Source organism: Culicoides brevitarsis, chromosome 3 (assembly GCF_036172545.1).
Source record: "Culicoides brevitarsis isolate CSIRO-B50_1 chromosome 3, AGI_CSIRO_Cbre_v1, whole genome shotgun sequence".
Classification (NCBI taxonomy): Eukaryota; Metazoa; Arthropoda; class Insecta; order Diptera; family Ceratopogonidae; genus Culicoides; species Culicoides brevitarsis.
Window position 1 is genome coordinate 1,922,333 of NC_087087.1, and position 18,375 is coordinate 1,940,707.

Genomic DNA, 18,375 nt, shown 5'->3' on the forward strand with positions numbered 1-18,375 from the left:
CAAGAGAAAAACTATGTCAAAAACTGTGTCAAAAACTGTGTCAAGGCAATTTTTGTCAAATCTTGCTCCAAATGGATAAAAATTTGTCAGAGGGCTCTAATTTATCATTTTTAATCATTTTTCAACTCAAAACTGCCAAAAAATTGAAACTGAAAAAAAATTTTTTTCTTTGACATAGTTTTGTTTTAAAAACTAAATCAAAAACTATGTCAAAAACTGTGTCAAAGCAATTTTTGTCAAATCTTGCTCCAAATGGATAAAAATTTGTCAGAGGGCTCTAATTTATCATTTTTAATCATTTTTCAACTCAAAACTGCTAAAAAATCAAAAATCTAAATCTTCAAATAAAAAATTCAAAAAATACAAAAAAATTTCTTACCTTCCGTTTTCGAATTATTACACTTATGTTCCATCGCCTTAAACTTAAAAATCACCGTATCATCTTTATACTGAGCAAGAACCTCCTCTACATCATTCCCCTTATTACACAAATTAATATTAATCGATCCATTTCGATGCTTCACAGGCAAACTCTCTCCTCCAAAAACTTGTCTCAAATCCAAACTTTTTTTCAGATCCGCATTTTCCAACGAACACGTTTCCTGCGAATACGAACAAACTTTTGCATCACAAATTTTATTCGTTTTCCACGTAAAAATATAATGACAGTCCTCATGAACTTCCGTCAGCAGCGGCACGGAAGAACCTTGCGTTGGATCACAACTAAACTGAATTTCCGTCGACAAATCCGTGGAATTATCTTTTTCACAAATGCCTCCATTGAGATATTTCAACACTGGCAGATCATTCACCATGGTTAAACTGACATCAGGATACCCCAAACTCGTTTCGTGTTCTTCTTTGCCGTCAACGGTGATAGTTCGACAAGCACTTGCTCCGGGGCAATTCAATCCAGGCTCCAAAAATAAAGGACGACACACGTGCAGGTAAAATTTGTAATTTTTAAAGTCTTTTAACGAAGGATCGACTTTCGCTAAAAAGTTGCCTCGATGATTTTTCAAGCGAGTTAAGTCAATTAATCGCCCGTCTTCTGTTTGACCCGTACAGGAAATACTATGGGAGCACATCAGTTTCGTCGGATGCGAAATAACAAGCGTACAATTTGCAGTTTCGATGATTTTTGAAGTTTCTTTGCCCGTTTCATCACAATGAAAAGTAATAATTGTCCGCCATTTTTGTCCGTTTTGACATTCGTCGCCATCTTTGTATTCAACGAACGCGACATGATCATCTGTGCCATTCAGCAAAAGTTGAGTTGAAAATTTTCCGAAGCCTTTTTCTCGTTTATGGGGATTCAGCAAAGGAGCTTGACACACTCCGTCTTTTTCATCACAAGGATCTAAGGGAGTTGAACAAATTCCGTAAGAAATTTGAGTTCCATTATGGGTCAAGGGGAAAGTTCGATTTGCCAAAGAAGTTAAATCAAATTTTGTGTTGGATTTTGAGCTATAAGCGAAACAAGCTCTTTCGACGCCACACACGAGATTTGTTGACATGGAAAAAATTAATTCGCAGTCGGAAGTTTCCTTAACAAAAACCGGTTCATGCAAATCTTCGTCCTCGCGATCGCATTCCAAGATGATTTTTGTTCGAATAAACTTTTCCGGAGCTTTTGGGCATTTTTCCTGCGTCGAATAATGAACAACATATTGATCGTCTTCATAAGCCATCCCTTTGAGAGTTCCGAAATTTTTGAATTTTTTCAATGGATTTGATTCTTTTTGATCCACAAAACAAATACTCGAGTCCCGCGGGCATGTCGAGTTAATTCCGTACATCACAGGTTGACACAAATTGATTAAAAAGTGAGAAATTCCATCGCCAGCAGTTACTTTGTGATTCATCTCGTAAAGTTGGTTCAAATTAATTTCCTTCCCATCGCGCCCTTTCATGACGCACAAACTTCTGTCGTTGTATCGCGGATGACATGCCGCTTCTGTCATCCAATAAGCGAAGGTTTTGCACGAATCTGGAGTTTTTGGCATCACTCGAATTGGTTCGCGTTGCATTCGATAGCTGCACAAAAGAACGGTTTTCAGCGAATATTTTTCCGTTGCCGTGCATTGTTCGCCCTCGAAATCGAAGGAAATTCGACCGTCGTCCCATGTTAAGGTGCTTTTGTAACCTAACACGACTTCGTGAGAATCGGGTTGGATTTCGCATGCGGCAACGGGAGTTTCGTATTTGCTGCAATTTAGGTCGTTGTTGCAAACGTTGATTTTGAAAGTGAGATTGTCGTGCTTGAAAATGTGTCCCAAATCGGAATGGAGTGTTGTGAAGTCGAAAGTTGAATTTAAATGGGGATCTGTGATAAGGCAGCTTTTGTCGCTTGTTACGATCTGAAAATAAAAGATAAAAAAAATTAAATTAGTTTGAATTAGCTAAAAGGCGATTTTCAAATTTTTAACTGTCAAATTTTGAATTGACATTTAAATTTTTTTTTTTATAAATTTTATTATTTAAATTTCATTCAGAAAAAAAAACTTCATTTGAAAAAACTTTTTATCAGAATTTTTTTTTAATTTTCTTCTTTAAATTTAATATAAAAATGTCAATTCAAATTTCGACGGTTGCAAAATAAAAAAAATACTCAAATTTAAAAAGAAAAAATTATAAAAAATTTGAAAATTTAAAATTGAAAAATTTTAAAATTTTTTACTGAAAAAATAATAATTTCAATTTTGAAAAAAATTCATACAATATGAAAAAACTTTTAAAATAAATTTTTGAATAAGCAAAAAGCAATTTTAAAATTTTTTAATTGTAAAAAAATTTTAAATTTTGAAAAAAAATTGAAAATTTGAAAAAAAAATTATTCAAAAAAAAAAAATTTAAAAAATTTTTTCATTTTTTAAAAATTTTTTTTGAAAATGTCAATTCAAATTTTGACAGTTGAAAAAAAAAATTATAATCTTATTAAAAAAAGTTAAAAGTCAAAATTACCATTTAAAAAAAATACAAGTTTAATTTTTTTTTAATTTTTTACAATGGTTTAAAATTTCTTTAAAGTTTTGCTTTTGAAAATCAAATTATTTTTTTTTTCAAAAATATAAAAAAAATTACATTTAATTAAATAAAAAAAAAATTCACAAATTTGAAAAATTTTAAATTTTCTTCACAAAATGATTTTTTTAAAAACTAAAAATTTCATTATTTTTTTTTTAAATGAGCAAAAAGCAATTTTAAAATTTTTTAACTGTCAAAATTTGAATTGACATTTATAATTTTTTTTTTAATTCACATAAAAAACTAAAAATTTTAATTTCTTATGATTTTTGGGTAACTCCATGTAGAAATCAATTCAATGTGTATCCCGCACATAAAAACATACAAAAAACAGCTGATTCCATATAAACATAAGAACCGACATACACATTCCTATATAACACACGTCACTTTACACACGAACTGATTACTCATGCTTCGCCTTGTAATTAAATTTTTTGCAGGAATCCATCAAAATCATTGAAATATCTCTCGTTTATTTGAATTCTCGTGACTCTCATCACGTAATTCTTATCTGAAAACATTTGTCTTACCTCCGTTCTGGATAAGGCACAACAAAAAATCGCCGTAACAAAACAATGAATCAACAATTTTGGTATTTTTGTCATTTCAGATGTTTTTTTAGACACTTTGGATGATTAGCAGGAACTTTTTTCCGTCGATTTATGAATTTTTGTTCATCGATTCTCGAAGAAAATGCACAAAGAAACGATTTTACAGCGGTAAATTGATAAGATATCGTTGTTTATGCGATTATTTTCGCGATAAAATTCGGAGACAACGCAAATAGTCGGAAATTCAAAACAAACTGACGGTACTTTGCTGTGTGTTTATTGACAAATAGCGAGTTTGTGTGAATGTGTGCGGCGATATCGTGAAGCGCAGTTGCGCGCATGCTGGTTGGGGGAATGCTTGAATAGAGTTTGAATTGAAAAGGGAAGTAAATGCGTTGAAAATTTGCTTTGATGCAAAAAATTACGATAAAATGACAATTTTGATATTAGAAAGAAGTCAAAAGTTCATTTTTTGCAAAAAAAAAAAAATAAAAAAATTTTTAACGGAAAATTTTTTGAACTGACATTTTACTTTTTCATAATTTTTTTTTTTTGTGAAATTTTTTGAAAAATTAATTTTATTTTTTTTTTAATTTTTTAAGTTAAAAAAATAATTTCAAAAATTATAAAAAAAATTAATTTTAAAATTTTTAACGAAAAAAAAATTTTAATTGTCATTTTAAAAATTTATCCGGTAAAATTTCAAATTATTTTTTCGACTAAAATTTTTTTAAAAAATAAAAAAAAAATTTGTTTCTAAAATTTATGTTAAAAATTTGAAAATATGAAAAAGTCAATATTTTCCGTTCAAAACTTTAAAATTGATTTTTTTAAAAAATTTTTAAAAAATTTTTTTTAATAAAAATTTTTTTTTGAAAAAAAAAATTAAAATAAAATAATATAAATAAAAATTTTTATTCTTATCAAGATTTAAAAATTAAAAATTAAATAAAAAAAATAATTTAATTTATTTATAATTTAATTTTTAAAAATTATAAAAAAATCATTTTAAAATTTTTTAACGAAAAATATTGAAATTTGACTTTTTCATATTTTTATAAATTTTTAAAACAAATATTTTTTTTTAATTTTAAGTCAAAAAAATAATTTGAAATTTTAACGGATAAATTTTTAAAATGACAGTTTAATTTTTTTTTAATAAAATTTATTTTAAAATAAATTTTTTATCAAACAAAATGACGTAATTTGAACATTTTTTCTACTTGAACCCATCAAATTTAAAATCGAAGCTCGTTATTTTCAAGGCCATTTTTAACCATAAACTTCTTTTCTCTTCATAAACACCTACTTTCCAGCTAAACACGCAGCAGCTAATGAACCTTCGGGCAATGGAATGACAAATTAACTGTGTGTTGATAACAAACAATTCATGCGTTCTCATTCATTTCTTCGAACTCCGATGATCCAATCATCATCATCACATACATAACCAAACATCAAATAAATATTTAAAAATCTTTCACAAACACATTCTCATTGTACGTGTGCGTTAACGTTGACGTACGAGGTTCATACACGAGAGACTTTCTGCCATTCATTTACTTTATTTTAAAATACTTGCTCAATTCATAAATCAGTTGTGTGTTGAACGGCGTGGAATTAACATCTCTTCAGTAAAATTTATAAATTTTCTTTCTTGTAAATGTAGTGAAGAGCTTCTAACGCCAGCAAAATCTCAAGAAATCGGAAAAACTTTCAACTTGGAGCAATAGAGAGCCTTACAAAAGCAACGGAAGAAGGAAATCTCATTGGAACCCAATAAATTGCCTTCATGTTCGAACCTCATCGCAAAAAATTGTAAGTAGGAAAAAAATGAATTTGCAAAAAATTTCACAAAATTACACGTAACATAACATATGATCAATCGGCTCTCTTTTAAAACTTTTGTCGTCGTCAAGAGCTCGAAATTTGTTTGAAAACGACAAAGAATCTCTCGCAACAACCAACAAACAAACAGAAAAAAAAACCGAGACAAATACATACAAGTTTATGTTATCTTTTGTGAGATTGTGCATTACCAACACCATGAAACGCCGCGTTCACTGCAGAAGATGATGATCATGAAATAATTGACGAAAAAAAAACAGAGACGATTTAATGACAGTAATCATCGACACAAGGAGTTGCGATCACGTAGTTCATTGATCATCATCCCTTCTTTCTCCGTTTTCTCGTTCTTTCGAAGGACAACGAAGAACAAACGAGACACATTACCGGTTCAACGATCGCACAAAAGGGCTTCGAAAAGGAGTTCAAGGACGACGACAAAACGAAGCGATGTCAAGTTCATACGAAGCACCTTCAATTGCAACTTTCAATTTAATGCCTTTACTTGGAACAACGTTGATTGATCATTATTTGATGTTTAATTAGGATGCAATCGATTCGTTAGAGCGTCAGATGTTTTGTCTACGCGAGACGAGAAATGTCTCTCGAGATAAATTTAGAACGTGTATGAAACATAAACATAAGCAGCATGGAAATTCGAATGACGCGTTTTCACGTGAATATTGAAATTTCGTAATTTTGGCACGAAAATGGGAAATTTTTGGGAATTTGAGTCATTTCGGAGAAATTAAAAAAAAAATTGGGACATAAAAGATTTTCCATGAAATGATTCTTTTGATAAATTTCACTTTCATTAAAGATGTAAAATTTTTTTTTTTTAAATGAAAAATTTTTGGGAACTCAAACGACTTCGAAGAAATTAAAAAAAATTAAAACATCAAAAAAAATTTTTTGAATTGAATTGAAAAATTTTTCTTTTTTTTTTTGCTTGGCTTAATTTTTTTATGATTTAAAATTTTTTGAGACATTAAAGGAAAATTGAACATTTTCTTTGAAATTAAATATAGTAATTTTTTTTATTTTGCTCAAATTATTTTTAATGGAAAACTTTTGAGAATTTGAGTTACTTTAAATAAAAATCAAAATAAAATCAAAAAAATTTTGAAAATTTTTTTTTCTTGGGAGACGAAAATTTTTTTTTTAAATGAAATTTTTAATAAATTTCAGGGACAAAAAAATTTTCAATGAAATTTTTTTAAGAATTTGAATCAATTCGGAGAAATTTAAAAAAATTAAAATATCAAAAAAAAAAAAAAAATTTTGATAAATTTCTCTTTCATGAGAGACTATAAAATTTTTTGCTTGGCTTAAATTATTTGAAATTTATAAATATTTTTTTTTAAATTAAATTTTTGATAAAATTCATTTTCATGAGAGACATAAATTTTTTGTTTTTTGCACAAATTATTTTTAAAAGGGAAATTTTTGAGAAATCAAAAAAATAATTTTGCAAAATTAAAAAAAAAAATTTTTTTTTTAAATGAAATTTTTGATAAATTTAACTTTTAATAAAAATTTAATAAATATTGACTTAGATTATTTGAAAAAAAAATTGTCCCTCTCTAACGATGCAACTTCAATTGTTTTTGTAACTCGCGTTCTATCTCACAAACAATTATCTCTTTAATTACGCCATGAGCGATTGTTTTTTTTTTTATTTTCAACTATCTGTCAATTGTTTTTTTTTTACTTCAACTCTATAAAAATATTCATGTTTTGTTCTTCTATTTCATTCTAGAAAAATATCACATAAACAACTTCATTAGCAACAACAACTTTAACAACGCGCCGATCGTTGAACAAAAGAAAAAACTCAATTGCACGATAAAAAAAAAAGTGAAAAAAAAGTAACGAGAGTTTGTACGGAAAATCGTAACACGAAGAGATTAGATGAGTAATAAATTGTGTATTATTCAACAAAATCATAAAGTTTGTTGTTATATCACAATTCGAGCCGAAAGAATATATAAGTCAAGTGAAAAGACGTACAAAGCAAGTTAAAAGCACTTCAAGTGAAATAGAAAGTGATTAATTTACACACAAAACAAACAAAAAAAAAATGATCAACACTCAGACAGAGGACAAAAAAGTCGAGACACTTCTGACGAAGGCGCAAGTGAACATCATTGATCTCGCGCATTGCGGTGAGTTTTTATGCTTGGTTTGGATTAATTGAAATAGATTTCGAGATTCGTGATGATCTTCAAGGTCAATTTTACGTGAAACGACCTTCGCAGCAATAAACAGCTGATTCTAATATTCACGTGTGTCTCCATTTAGAATTTTGTTCTCATGAAATTCGTTTTCTCCTAAAATAAAAAAATTTTTTTTTAAAAATCAGGGGATTTCCTGTTCCATACAAACCTGTTTCGAACAATAATTTTTACGATCGATATTTTTTATGCAAATAACCGCGCGTTACATCACAATTCTTAGAATGGGAACCTTAACACAGATATCGTCGTGTCATGCGATAACTTCATGCGAAATGAAACCCGAACATCGTCTAGACACTCTTGAACTTCGTAACGACATCTTCATTAGCAATTTTTTCTTCGCCTCTCTTTAAATGTTTGCTTTAAAGCTCTGTTCAAATAAAAAATAAAAAAAAAATGAATTATGTAACGAAGTTAATTGACGTTTGAATAATCTCTCTTACCTTTCAGGTACCGAAGAAATTCCTCACAAGTCGGTTGTGAATAAAGTAGCGCAACAACTGCAAAAAGCACTGACGGAAAAGGGTTTCGCTTTGCTCGTGAATCACGGCATTCAAGAGGAAAAGGTAAGATTTCTATTCGAGCAACTTTTTTTTTTTTGCCGCGAAGTGATATGGTTTCAATTACTGCACGATGCACGATGATGTTGACAAAAGCGAGTCGTGCGTTGGATGTTGATAGCTACGAGAGAAAAAAAGTGTGAATGACGTTCGTTGATTATTTTGTTTGAGAATGATTCATCAAATGTTGTTATTGCACTAAAATGAGATGTAATTGATGAGTTTTAGGAAAATATTTTGTTTGATAAGCAAATATTATTGCTGACAATTATTTAATGTTTTTTTTCAAGAATTAAAAAAAGTTTTAAATTATTTTAATTTAAATTTAAAAAATTAAAATAAAATTAAATTCAAAATTAAATTAAAAATTTAAATAAAATTTAACCTCAAACTTTAATGAATTATTTTATTTTTTTTAATTTTAAATTTTTTATTTGTTAAATTTAAAAAAAAAATAAAAAAATAAAATAAAAAAATTAAATTTTTTTTTTATTTAAATTTTTAATTTAATTTATTTTTTTTTTAATTTTTTATTAAAATTAAAATTAAATTTTATTTTTTTAAAATTTTTTTAAAAATAAAAGTTTTTGAAAATTTAAATTTTAAATTTTAATTTGAAAAAAATAATTTTTTTAAAAATAAATTTTAATAATATTAAATTCAAAATTAAATTGAAAGTTTTAAAATGAAAAATTTTAAAGTTTTTAAATTCTTTTTTTTTATTTTTTTTTTTTTTTTTTTTTAAATTTAAAAAATTTAAAAAAAAATTAAATTAAAAAAAAATTAATTTTTTAAAATAAAAAATTTAAAATTTTAATAAATTTTTTATTTAATTTTCAATTTTGAATTAAAATTAAATTTTAAATAAAAAAATTTATAAAATAAAATTTTAAAAATAAAATTAAAAATTTAAATTTAAATTTTATTTTTAAATTAAAATACAAAAATAATTTTTTATGAAGTAATTTTTTTTTAAAGGTCAAAAATTGATTCTCAAACAATTTGTGAATAAAAAAAATTAAAAAAATTATAAAAAATAAAATAAAAAAATTATTAAAAATATCAAAAATTTTATATTTTTTTATTTAAAATTTATTTTATTTAATTTAATGTTTAAAAAAAATTTTTAATTAAAAAACATTCAAAAATAATTTTTTATGAAGTAAATTTTACTTAAAAAGTTAAAAATATGAACAAAATTCATTCTCAAACATTATAAAGCGTATTAAAAATGAACGTAAATATCATTCAATTAATCAAAATTTACCTTCTTTGTTCAAAACTTGCTTCTATCCGTTCAGAACTCGATTCAAATCAACTAAAAATGATCAAAAAGTACCGTAATCGCCTTAAACTATCAAATCCGAACCCATAATTAATCAAAACTTTAAAAAACTCACCCGATTCTCGACTTCCTCATCAACAAAACAAAAACTGTTTCGTTTCTCACCCCACAAAAAATTGCTGATCACGACATGAAGTTGTCGAATATCATGCCTCGCTGTGCGACAAACGTGAAGGAAGTAAATTTGCATTTAAAACTGTAACTTTCAATGATTTATTGTACTTTTTTTTTTACAACAAAACAAAAAAATCGTGGGTTCTTAATCTCGTTAAAGGAAGATAAAATGCATGAAATTCAGGTAACGAAAATTGAATGAGGTCATTTTCTGTGAATTGATTAGAAAAGATGCAAAATTAGCAAGTATTTGCAAATGAAACGCTTTTGTCTAAGAACTTTCGAGCAAATTTTTTGAATGAACGAACAAAACACGAATTTCACACAGTAACTGGAGTGAAAAAAAAATTGTTTGTTTTTCAAATAAAAACAACAAAAACACAATAGCGCAGGTACTTATCAAATATTCTCACCTCATAATGTTCCAAATAGCCATGTACGGAATGCGACGTGCTGCGAATTGTACCTGAAATGGACAAGTGTCTGTAGTAAACAAAAAATTGCAAAATATTCATTAATTTTTGTCGTTTCTTCATTTTACACCCTTTCCGTAAAAAGAAATGTCATTACAAATCGTTCAGACATACCGCAATTGACGTCAATTTTGTTTGTTTTGCAATTAAATGCAAATGCTGTCGATTTTTTGTCACACGCATCGCGGTCAATTGCTTTGGGAAATTTTTCCCGTTGTATCAAGGTTAAAAAAGTGCAAAAAACGACGAGTGAAAGTGATTTGGTATCAAATATTATGTCATCGATCACACAGCTGTTCAACGTTCAGGTCATTAAATGCATGTTTGTTTAACAATGTAGAAAAAAATTGTTGTTGCGATGATTTTTTGTTGGTTGATAGCCAATAACAGCGTTGACATGCGAGAATTGATGCCTTTTGTTGGAGTTTAACTGAGCATGAATCTTCTGCGGTGTTTCATTTTGCATCGAAATTACGTTTTTATCAACAAAAATTTGTAAAGTTGATCTTCTGACATAACCTCAAAGTTGCAAAAGGGGATTTTTTTGAGTATTTAATGAGTTTTTTGTCTGAAAATAACGAAATTATGTGAAAAGTTTTGTTAAATATCTTAATTTTTTATCAAAATTTAGAAAATTTTATTTTTTTACTTACCAAAAATTATCAATTTTAAGATTTTTTTTTATTTTTCCTTGAATTCATCAAAAAAAAAAAAAAATCAATAGAATCTTTATATTTCCTTGACAATCAAATAAATGGATTTTTAATTTTCTTTATAGTTTATCGATAAAAATATTATTTTTAAAGAAATTTTCAATAATTTAAGAAAAAAAAAACTTTAAATTTGCGAGAAATTATAAAACGCGTCTTTTTGTGAGAAATGTAAACAAGAAACTGACGTACGTTACACAAAATCGTACTCCTCATAATGAAATTGGCGCCAAATCTGAGAAAAAATGTCAACACGTGCAAAAATAAACAAACATTTGCACAAATCTCAACATGCAAATTAAAAAAAATTATAAAAAATAAAATAAAAAATTTAAAATAAAAAAATATCAAAAATCTGAAAGTCAAAAAAATTATAAAAAAAATTAAAAAGTAAAAAAAAAATTGGAAAAGATCACGATCTAACCTAAAATTTCTCAAACAACATGTCGTTGAACCATGCCAAGCCCTTTAATCGCACTTCCGTTTAAACTTCTTGACGAATTACTTGAAACAGTGACTTTTAAAAATTAACACTCGAGCGATAATTCGCGCCGAAAATATTTTTATTTTATCATTTAATTGGAATCGAAAAAAATCAATGATTTGCAAGAAATTTGATTGACAGATTGTTGAAACTTTGCAACGATTTCCTTCCCATCGACATTCATTCACTTATCGCACCGACAAAAAATCGCTCTAATATTAACTCTTTTGATAAGAAATTTTATATTTAGTTCAAAATTGATTTTTGTAACGAAAACAAAGAAAATCCTCAAATATTTCTAATAATAACAAAATATTTCAGTCAGCTACGAAACTCATGATAGCAATAAAATTTTAATGAACAGTAGCTGCACTTGACTCAAATCTCAAGCTCAGATTAAATTTTTCAATGAGGGGACTTTGATCATGGAGATTCTTATGAAACTTGTCTTATCAGTGACTCCCGCGGAATATTTCGTGCGATAAGCTTTTTGTAAGTTTTATGAATGGAATCGAACAATTGGGGATTTTTTTCGCGTCAACTTTTTCGTTTTACGACACATGATAATTGTTGACGGCGACGTGCCTCTTAAATATTTTTTTTTCGCAGCTTTTGTGTCATAAAAATTATCTTGGTCGAAGTCGCTCTTTCGCGCAATAATATTTACTTTGTAATTTTCATGCAGATTGGATTACTTGCTCGGCATTTTTGTTACGAATACTTTGAAGAAAAAAAAATGCTCGAGATAACAACAAAGAGATAAAAAAACAAATTCATCGCACAAGGAGACACGTGTCTCTAATATTTGTGGAAAGAGATGCGAAAAAATGTGCGACTTTTTAAAAAGCTAATAGAAACAGCGCGATCATCGGAACATGACACAAATTTAATGATAAGGCGGGCATCACATGTCATTAAGTGAGGTTTTATGGTTCAATTTGTGATTTTAAGTCATTGACATTGAAAAAAAATTTTTGGAAATTAAAAAAATTGTTTTATTTTTAATCGTATTTTAATTTTTTTAAGTAACAAAAAATTTATTTGAAAAAAAAAATTTTTTTCTCACAAATTTAAAAAAAAAAATTGAAAATGTCAATTTAAAAATTAACCGTTAAAAATTTGAAAATCGCTTATTTGGTGATTCAAACAAAAATTAAGATGAAAAAAAATATTTTTTTTAAAAGAAAATTATTTTTTCTCACAAATTTTGAGTAAAAATTTGAAAATGTCAATTTAAAAATTAACCGTTAAAAATTTGAAAATTGCTGTTTTGCTAATTCAAACAAAAATTAAGAAAAAAAAATTAATTTTTTTAAGGAAAATTCATTTTTTCAAAAATTTTGAGTAAAAATTTGAAAATGTCAATTTAAAAATTGACCGTTAAAAATTTGAAAATCGCTTCTTTGCTAATTCAAACAAACAGTATAATGAAAAAAATTAAATTTTTTTTAAATTGATTTTTAAAAATTTTTCTCATTTTTTTGACAAAATCTCATGTATAATTGCGCCATAAGCTAAACGGCGCCTTCTTATCTTCAATTTTATATCGTTAGCAAGAACTTGTCAAGTCTTTTGTGTTTCGAATGTAAATAAACAAGAGTTTCATTGAACCTGTGTGACACATTTATGACAGAAATAGAGCAAAAATATGATTAATTACTCAATGATTCAATTTCCTCTTTCTTTTTTTTTCAGCTTAAATACGCTTACGAACTATTGGATGAGTTCTGCAAACTTCCGGAAGATGTAAAGGAGAAATATTTACGAAACGGCAATCACAATCAAGGATATGTGAAACCCAATCACGAAAAATTCGGCAAATCCGGCGAATTGCGACACGCATTTAATATTTGCGCATTTGCGGAAAATGGCGAACTCGCAATTCCCGAAGATCCCATTCCCGGATTTCAAGCTCATATGGCGGATTTGGCGAAGGAATTTACGAAATTAGCGAAATTTATGTTGCAAGCAGTTGCTGTTGCGCTAAATTTACCGCATAACTTTTTCACGGAGAAGCACGAACACATGTTGAGTGGCGAAGATGAGAATTGTACGACGTTCCGGTTGTTGTATTATCCGCCGCTCGTTGAGGATGATGGCAAGTGTGAACTCATCAAGGGCAGTTCGACATACAGTTATCAGCGATGCGCATTAGACAGATTAGATATCCGCCTCGACGAGGATGACGAGACCGATAATGCCGAGGAGTTGTTGAATCAAAATGTCACGCGATGCGGTCCGCATTGTGATTACGGGACTTTTACGCTTTTGGCGCAAGACTCGGAAGGCGGATTGGAAGTCAAGTTACCCGGAACAGAGAAATGGCAACGCGTTGGGCATTTGCCGGGAGCAATTTTGATCAATACAGGAGAACTTTTGTCGCTTTGGACACAGGAAAAGTATCCTGCTCTCGTAAGTTTTTATTTTTTTAAAGAAAATTCGCTAAAAAAGTCGAAAAATGTTAAATTTTGACAGAAAATCGTAAATGTCAATTCAAATTTTGACAGATGTGAAATTTGAAAATCGCCTTTCTTCTAATTCAAAACATAAAAATTTTATTTTAGAATTTTTAAAAATAATTTTATAAAAAAAATTAATTTTCCTTTAAAAATTTTAAAATTTCTTCAAAAAAATTTTTTTTTTGAATTAGCAGAAAGGCGATTTTCAAATTTTGCCTCTGTCAAAATTTAAGTTAATTTTAATTTTTTAATATTAATTATTTTTTTTTTATAAAAAACATAAAGATTTAATTTTAGAATTTTTAAAAATAATTTTATGAAAAATAAATAATTAATTTTCAAATAATTCTTTTTTTTTTTTTATGAAAAAAATTTTTTTTTTTTGAATTAGAAAAAGGCGATTTTCAAATTTTATATCTGTCAAAATTTAAATTGTCAATAATTTTTTTTTAATAAAATCAATAAAAAATTTACCTTTTTCTCATTAAATTTCAGCCCCATCGCGTAATAATTCCCCGCCAACAATACATCCGAAATCGCGGACGACATTCAATCGCATTTTTCTGTCATCCGGATAACGAAACCAACATTGTGCCCATTGAGCCTCATCATACACTCGCGTATCAGCAACAAGAAGGATCAAGTTCGAGCACGGAAAGTATCGAACCAACAAATAAAAATCGTCGAAAGACTTCCCTGAAAAATGCCAAAATAAAGTAAGTTGCTAATTGACTCGAACGAAGGAACATTTTCAGTGCTATTTATTAATTCAAGATTTGTGAATCTCTTTCAGAATCTACAATGCCTATCAGCACGTACAAAAGAGATTTAGAGAAACGTATGCCTCGTAAAGCATAAAAACTCGCATGCCGTGATGATAAGTCGACAATTGTGATGCAAAAAAAACAAAATTTGTGGCCAATTTTTATCCCAAAAACTGAAATTTTTATCTCATCAGCAAGAAAAAATAGGAAAATTAAGGAAATTATCGTAATGCAGTCGAGATCATGTTCAAAAAACAACCAGTCGTCGCACATAAGAAAATCTCCTCCATGCTAATTCATATCGCTGTGACAATGCTTACCATCCCATACAAAAAGCAATATTATGCTTGCCATGTTTTTGAATAATTTTTTTGATGAAAACCGTTAATTTAGCAGAAAAAGACAATATTTAATAAAAAAAAATAAAAAGGCCAGTTAATGAACTCTAACACAAAATTAGTGATAAGAATGATAATTTAAATAAAATATTTTCAATTAATTAGTTAAGTGAAGTTTTTTTTATGAATAGAAAATGTTGAGAAATTACGATGAAAGGCTCAAAAATTTCATGAAAATATTTTTTTCAAAAAAAATTAAAAGGTTTGTAATTTAATTTTTTTTAAATTTTTAATTGAAAGAAAAATTGTAACTGAAATTTATTTAAATTTTGTTAATTTTATAATTTTATTTTATTTATTAAATTAATTTAATTTTCTCAAATATTTTTTAAAAATTCAAACTATTAAAAATTTTTTAAATTTTTTTTTATTAATTTTAAAATAAATTTTTTTTGAAATTAAATTTTTTTTATTTTTTTTTCAAATTTTAACATTTTAAAAATTAAAAATTTTTAATTATTTTTTATTTTATTTTTTTCAAATAAAAAAAATTCAAAATATTTAAATTTTTTGAAAAAAAAATAAAAAATTTGCAGAAAAATTAAATTTTAATTAAATAAAAAAATTTTTTAAATCTTGTATAAAAAAGAAAATTTTTAAAAAACTTTATTTTTTTAAATTTCGGTAAAATTTAAATTTTTAAAATTCAAAATTTTTTTTTAAAATTTATTAAATTTTTTAAATTTTTTTTTAATTTTTAAAATTTTTTTAAATTTTTTTAATTTTTTTTAATTTTCTTTAATTTTTTTTTAAATTTTAATTAAAACTTAAACTTACCTTTAAACTTCAACAATTCGAAACAAAAAAAAATCTCATAAATTTCTTTCCAACTTACAATTTTTATTTTATTCTCTTTTTTTTAAACGTTCAATAAGTTTCTTGTATAAATTCTGTCTACTTTACATTTATAATTATTTTGTGGTTACTTTTTTATTAAAGCTATGGCATATTATTTTTATTACATTTCTTTTATTGTATTTATTTTTCTTTTCTTAATTTTTATTAGTTTTTTTTTTTATTTTTCATTGAAACCTCTTTTTTATCCAAAAAAGTACAAAAATAACTAAATATAAGACAAACCGAGTCGTTCGAGCACATTTGGTGGGTTTTTACTTAAAAAAGTAAGAAAAATCTCCATAAATTTATAATTGACTAGATTTGTGTTTCTGAATTATTTTTTTTTTATTATTAGCTTGGCAATTGCATGGCAGTGTGAATTAATTCAATTTTAAAGGTAAAAAAAATATTTTTTTTTAATTCAAGATTTTTTAATTAATTAATTAAAATTTTAAAATTAAACTAAACTTTCTTTCGCATTTTTCAGATTTTCCAAGTCAATTTCGGGAAAATCGGGAGTATTTGTGTCAGTTGCTTCTAAAATCCTCACGATATTTGGTTCAACCAAAGATTGTTCCTCATCATCTTCATTTTTTTCTATTTTTTCAGATTTTTCAAGTAAATTTTCGTTTTCTTCCGAGTTATTTTGATATGAAGACGGAGCGTTTTCCTGTTGAGGCGTCGCAGTTTCGTCTAATTCTTCAATTACGTTATTTTGGATGAGGATGGCTCGTGCACATTTCAAGACATTTCCCGAAGCTTCTTCAAAACTGAGTTTTCTGCCGTTATTTGTCGCCTCGCTGCTTGTCGAAGTCGTCGATTCATCCATACTGCGTCGATTACTGACACTGGCTCGTCGCAATTCGCGTCTTTTTTCGCTATTGCTGCTCGAACTGAGATTCGTTGACGTTGTATGGAACGTTCCTTTCCTCGTGCTTGCCGTCAGTTTGTGACGAACCATCGATTTGCATCCCAACAACCGTAAAAATCCCTCCCGAAACTTGCTGGACATCAAATTATACAAAATTGGGTTCATCGCCGAGTTCAAATAGTGCATAATTCGCGAAAAATACAACAAATTGTAGTATCCTTCCAAGCCAACTTCCAAAATTGTCTGCGGCGGAACGACAATTATCCACAAAGTCAGTGCCCGAAATGGCAGGAGACACAGGAAGAAACTCAAAACGACAGCTCCAAGCATGAAAATCACTTGTTTCCGGTATTTCAAGACGTTGTTGCGATGTCCTTGCGAAATAATTCCCGGATTTTCCATTAAATGCTTCGCAATGACGGAATACAGCACGATCAGAATCAGCAACGGGAGAAAAAAGAAGATGGTTATGCTGAAAATGAAAAAGAATGCGGGCCAAAAGGTGTCTACGGAAGTGAGACAGACTGCAACCTCGCTACCATCGATATACGTTTCCATCTGATATGATGCAATTGATAAGATAGGACTAAAAATGGGAGACAGAAAGTTGGAAAAAAAGACAAGAATAGAAAAAATCCCGAAAAAATTAAAAAAATTCAATGAAAAAAGTTAAAAACTCACCTCAGGTCAAGCCGAAAGCCCAATAACCGCATGCCCATTCACCATTTATTTAAAATCCCATTCACTACTTTTTTTGTATTTATAAAAGAAACTACGCTACAGTGCCAATTTCTATGAAAAAAATCTACATCTACTCTAAAATTTCTTCAAATTTTGTACAAAAAAAAATTTATGCATCAAAATTCTCAAAAAATATATTTACAAAAGAGGTTCAAGTTCAAAGATTTAATAGAAAAGAGGATAGTTCCATGCACAAAGTGTTCAGTTTTTGTGTTTGTGTAAAAGTTTGAAGCCTTCTTATTTTAAAAAAAAAAGTTAAAGTGTTAATTTTTCATTTTTTTTTACGTACGTGACATTATTTTGATTAATAAAATATATTTTTTTATTTTTTTTACACTAAATACATAAATTACTTCAATAAATTATTATTTAAAATCGGATTAAAGCTATTTGACAAGTTTTTAGTTAATAGTTTATCGGGTTTTGAAGGAAAAATGCGCTATTTGGAGATTTGGGAGTCAGTTTGTTCGTTTTGAGGTAAAAGTTGTACGGAAAATTTGAATTTTTTTAAAAATTTGTTGTCGTTTCAGGTAAGAGTTTTAATGAAATTTGTCTGTTTTTGTAAAAAAAAATTTTTAGAGAGCTAAATTTTTATATTTTTAATTTTTTTAGTGATAAATTTTGCTCTATTGACTTGAAAAAAGTCAAAAAATTGAACATTTTTTAAAATTTGGAAATAAATTTTGGTATTTCAAAAGAACTTTTGTTCATAAATTATGATAATGAGTAAGATAAAAAAAAAATTTTTAATTAAATGTCATTAAAAATTAATTAAAAATTAATAACATTCTTCAAAAAATTTTTTTTTTAATTTTTGATAAATTTTTTTAATAAAATATTTTTTTAAATAATTAAATTAAAATTAATAAAAATTATTAAAATTTTAATAAATGATAAACCAATAGAGCAAATTTTGAATTTTATATAACTTAAAACATCAAAAATTATAAAAA

The 18,375-nt window shown here is 27.1% G+C and overlaps 3 protein-coding genes across 5 annotated transcripts in view; 1 reads left to right on the top strand and 2 right to left on the bottom strand.

Annotated features, from left to right (window-relative positions):
- Nucleotides 1-3,812, bottom strand: part of LOC134835867 (cation-independent mannose-6-phosphate receptor) — a 44,093-nt gene extending 40,281 nt beyond the window's left edge. For both annotated transcript variants that reach the window (XR_010162233.1, XM_063850856.1), the window contains exons 1-2: nt 3,561-3,812; nt 380-2,360 (exon numbers count right to left, since the gene is read on the bottom strand). Coding sequence is in view for 1 of the 2 variants with exons in the window: in XM_063850856.1 (XP_063706926.1) it covers nt 380-2,360; nt 3,561-3,635 (2,056 nt within the window). In the remaining variant the exon portion in view is untranslated. The remainder of the gene's footprint in view (nt 1-379; nt 2,361-3,560) is intronic.
- A 1,380-nt stretch (nt 3,813-5,192) lies between these two features.
- On the top strand, nt 5,193-15,040 carry LOC134833642 (uncharacterized). 2 transcript variants are annotated; one of them, XM_063848039.1, is made up of 6 exons: nt 5,193-5,399; nt 7,189-7,594; nt 8,117-8,232; nt 13,048-13,764; nt 14,307-14,527; nt 14,586-15,040. In XM_063848039.1, exons 2-6 carry the CDS (start codon nt 7,510-7,512, stop codon nt 14,641-14,643), a joined length of 1,197 nt encoding a protein of 398 aa, XP_063704109.1. In that variant the 5' UTR covers nt 5,193-5,399; nt 7,189-7,509; the 3' UTR covers nt 14,644-15,040. The 2 variants fall into 2 exon arrangements, with proteins under 2 accessions (XP_063704109.1, XP_063704108.1); XM_063848038.1 differs by having other exon boundaries at nt 14,605-15,040.
- Nucleotides 15,041-16,267: 1,227 nt separating this feature from the next.
- Nucleotides 16,268-17,239, bottom strand: LOC134833545 (thyrotropin-releasing hormone receptor-like). Its single transcript, XM_063847897.1, has one exon. It carries the CDS (start codon nt 17,237-17,239, stop codon nt 16,268-16,270), a length of 972 nt encoding a protein of 323 aa, XP_063703967.1.
- Between the last annotated feature and the right edge of the window lie 1,136 nt (nt 17,240-18,375).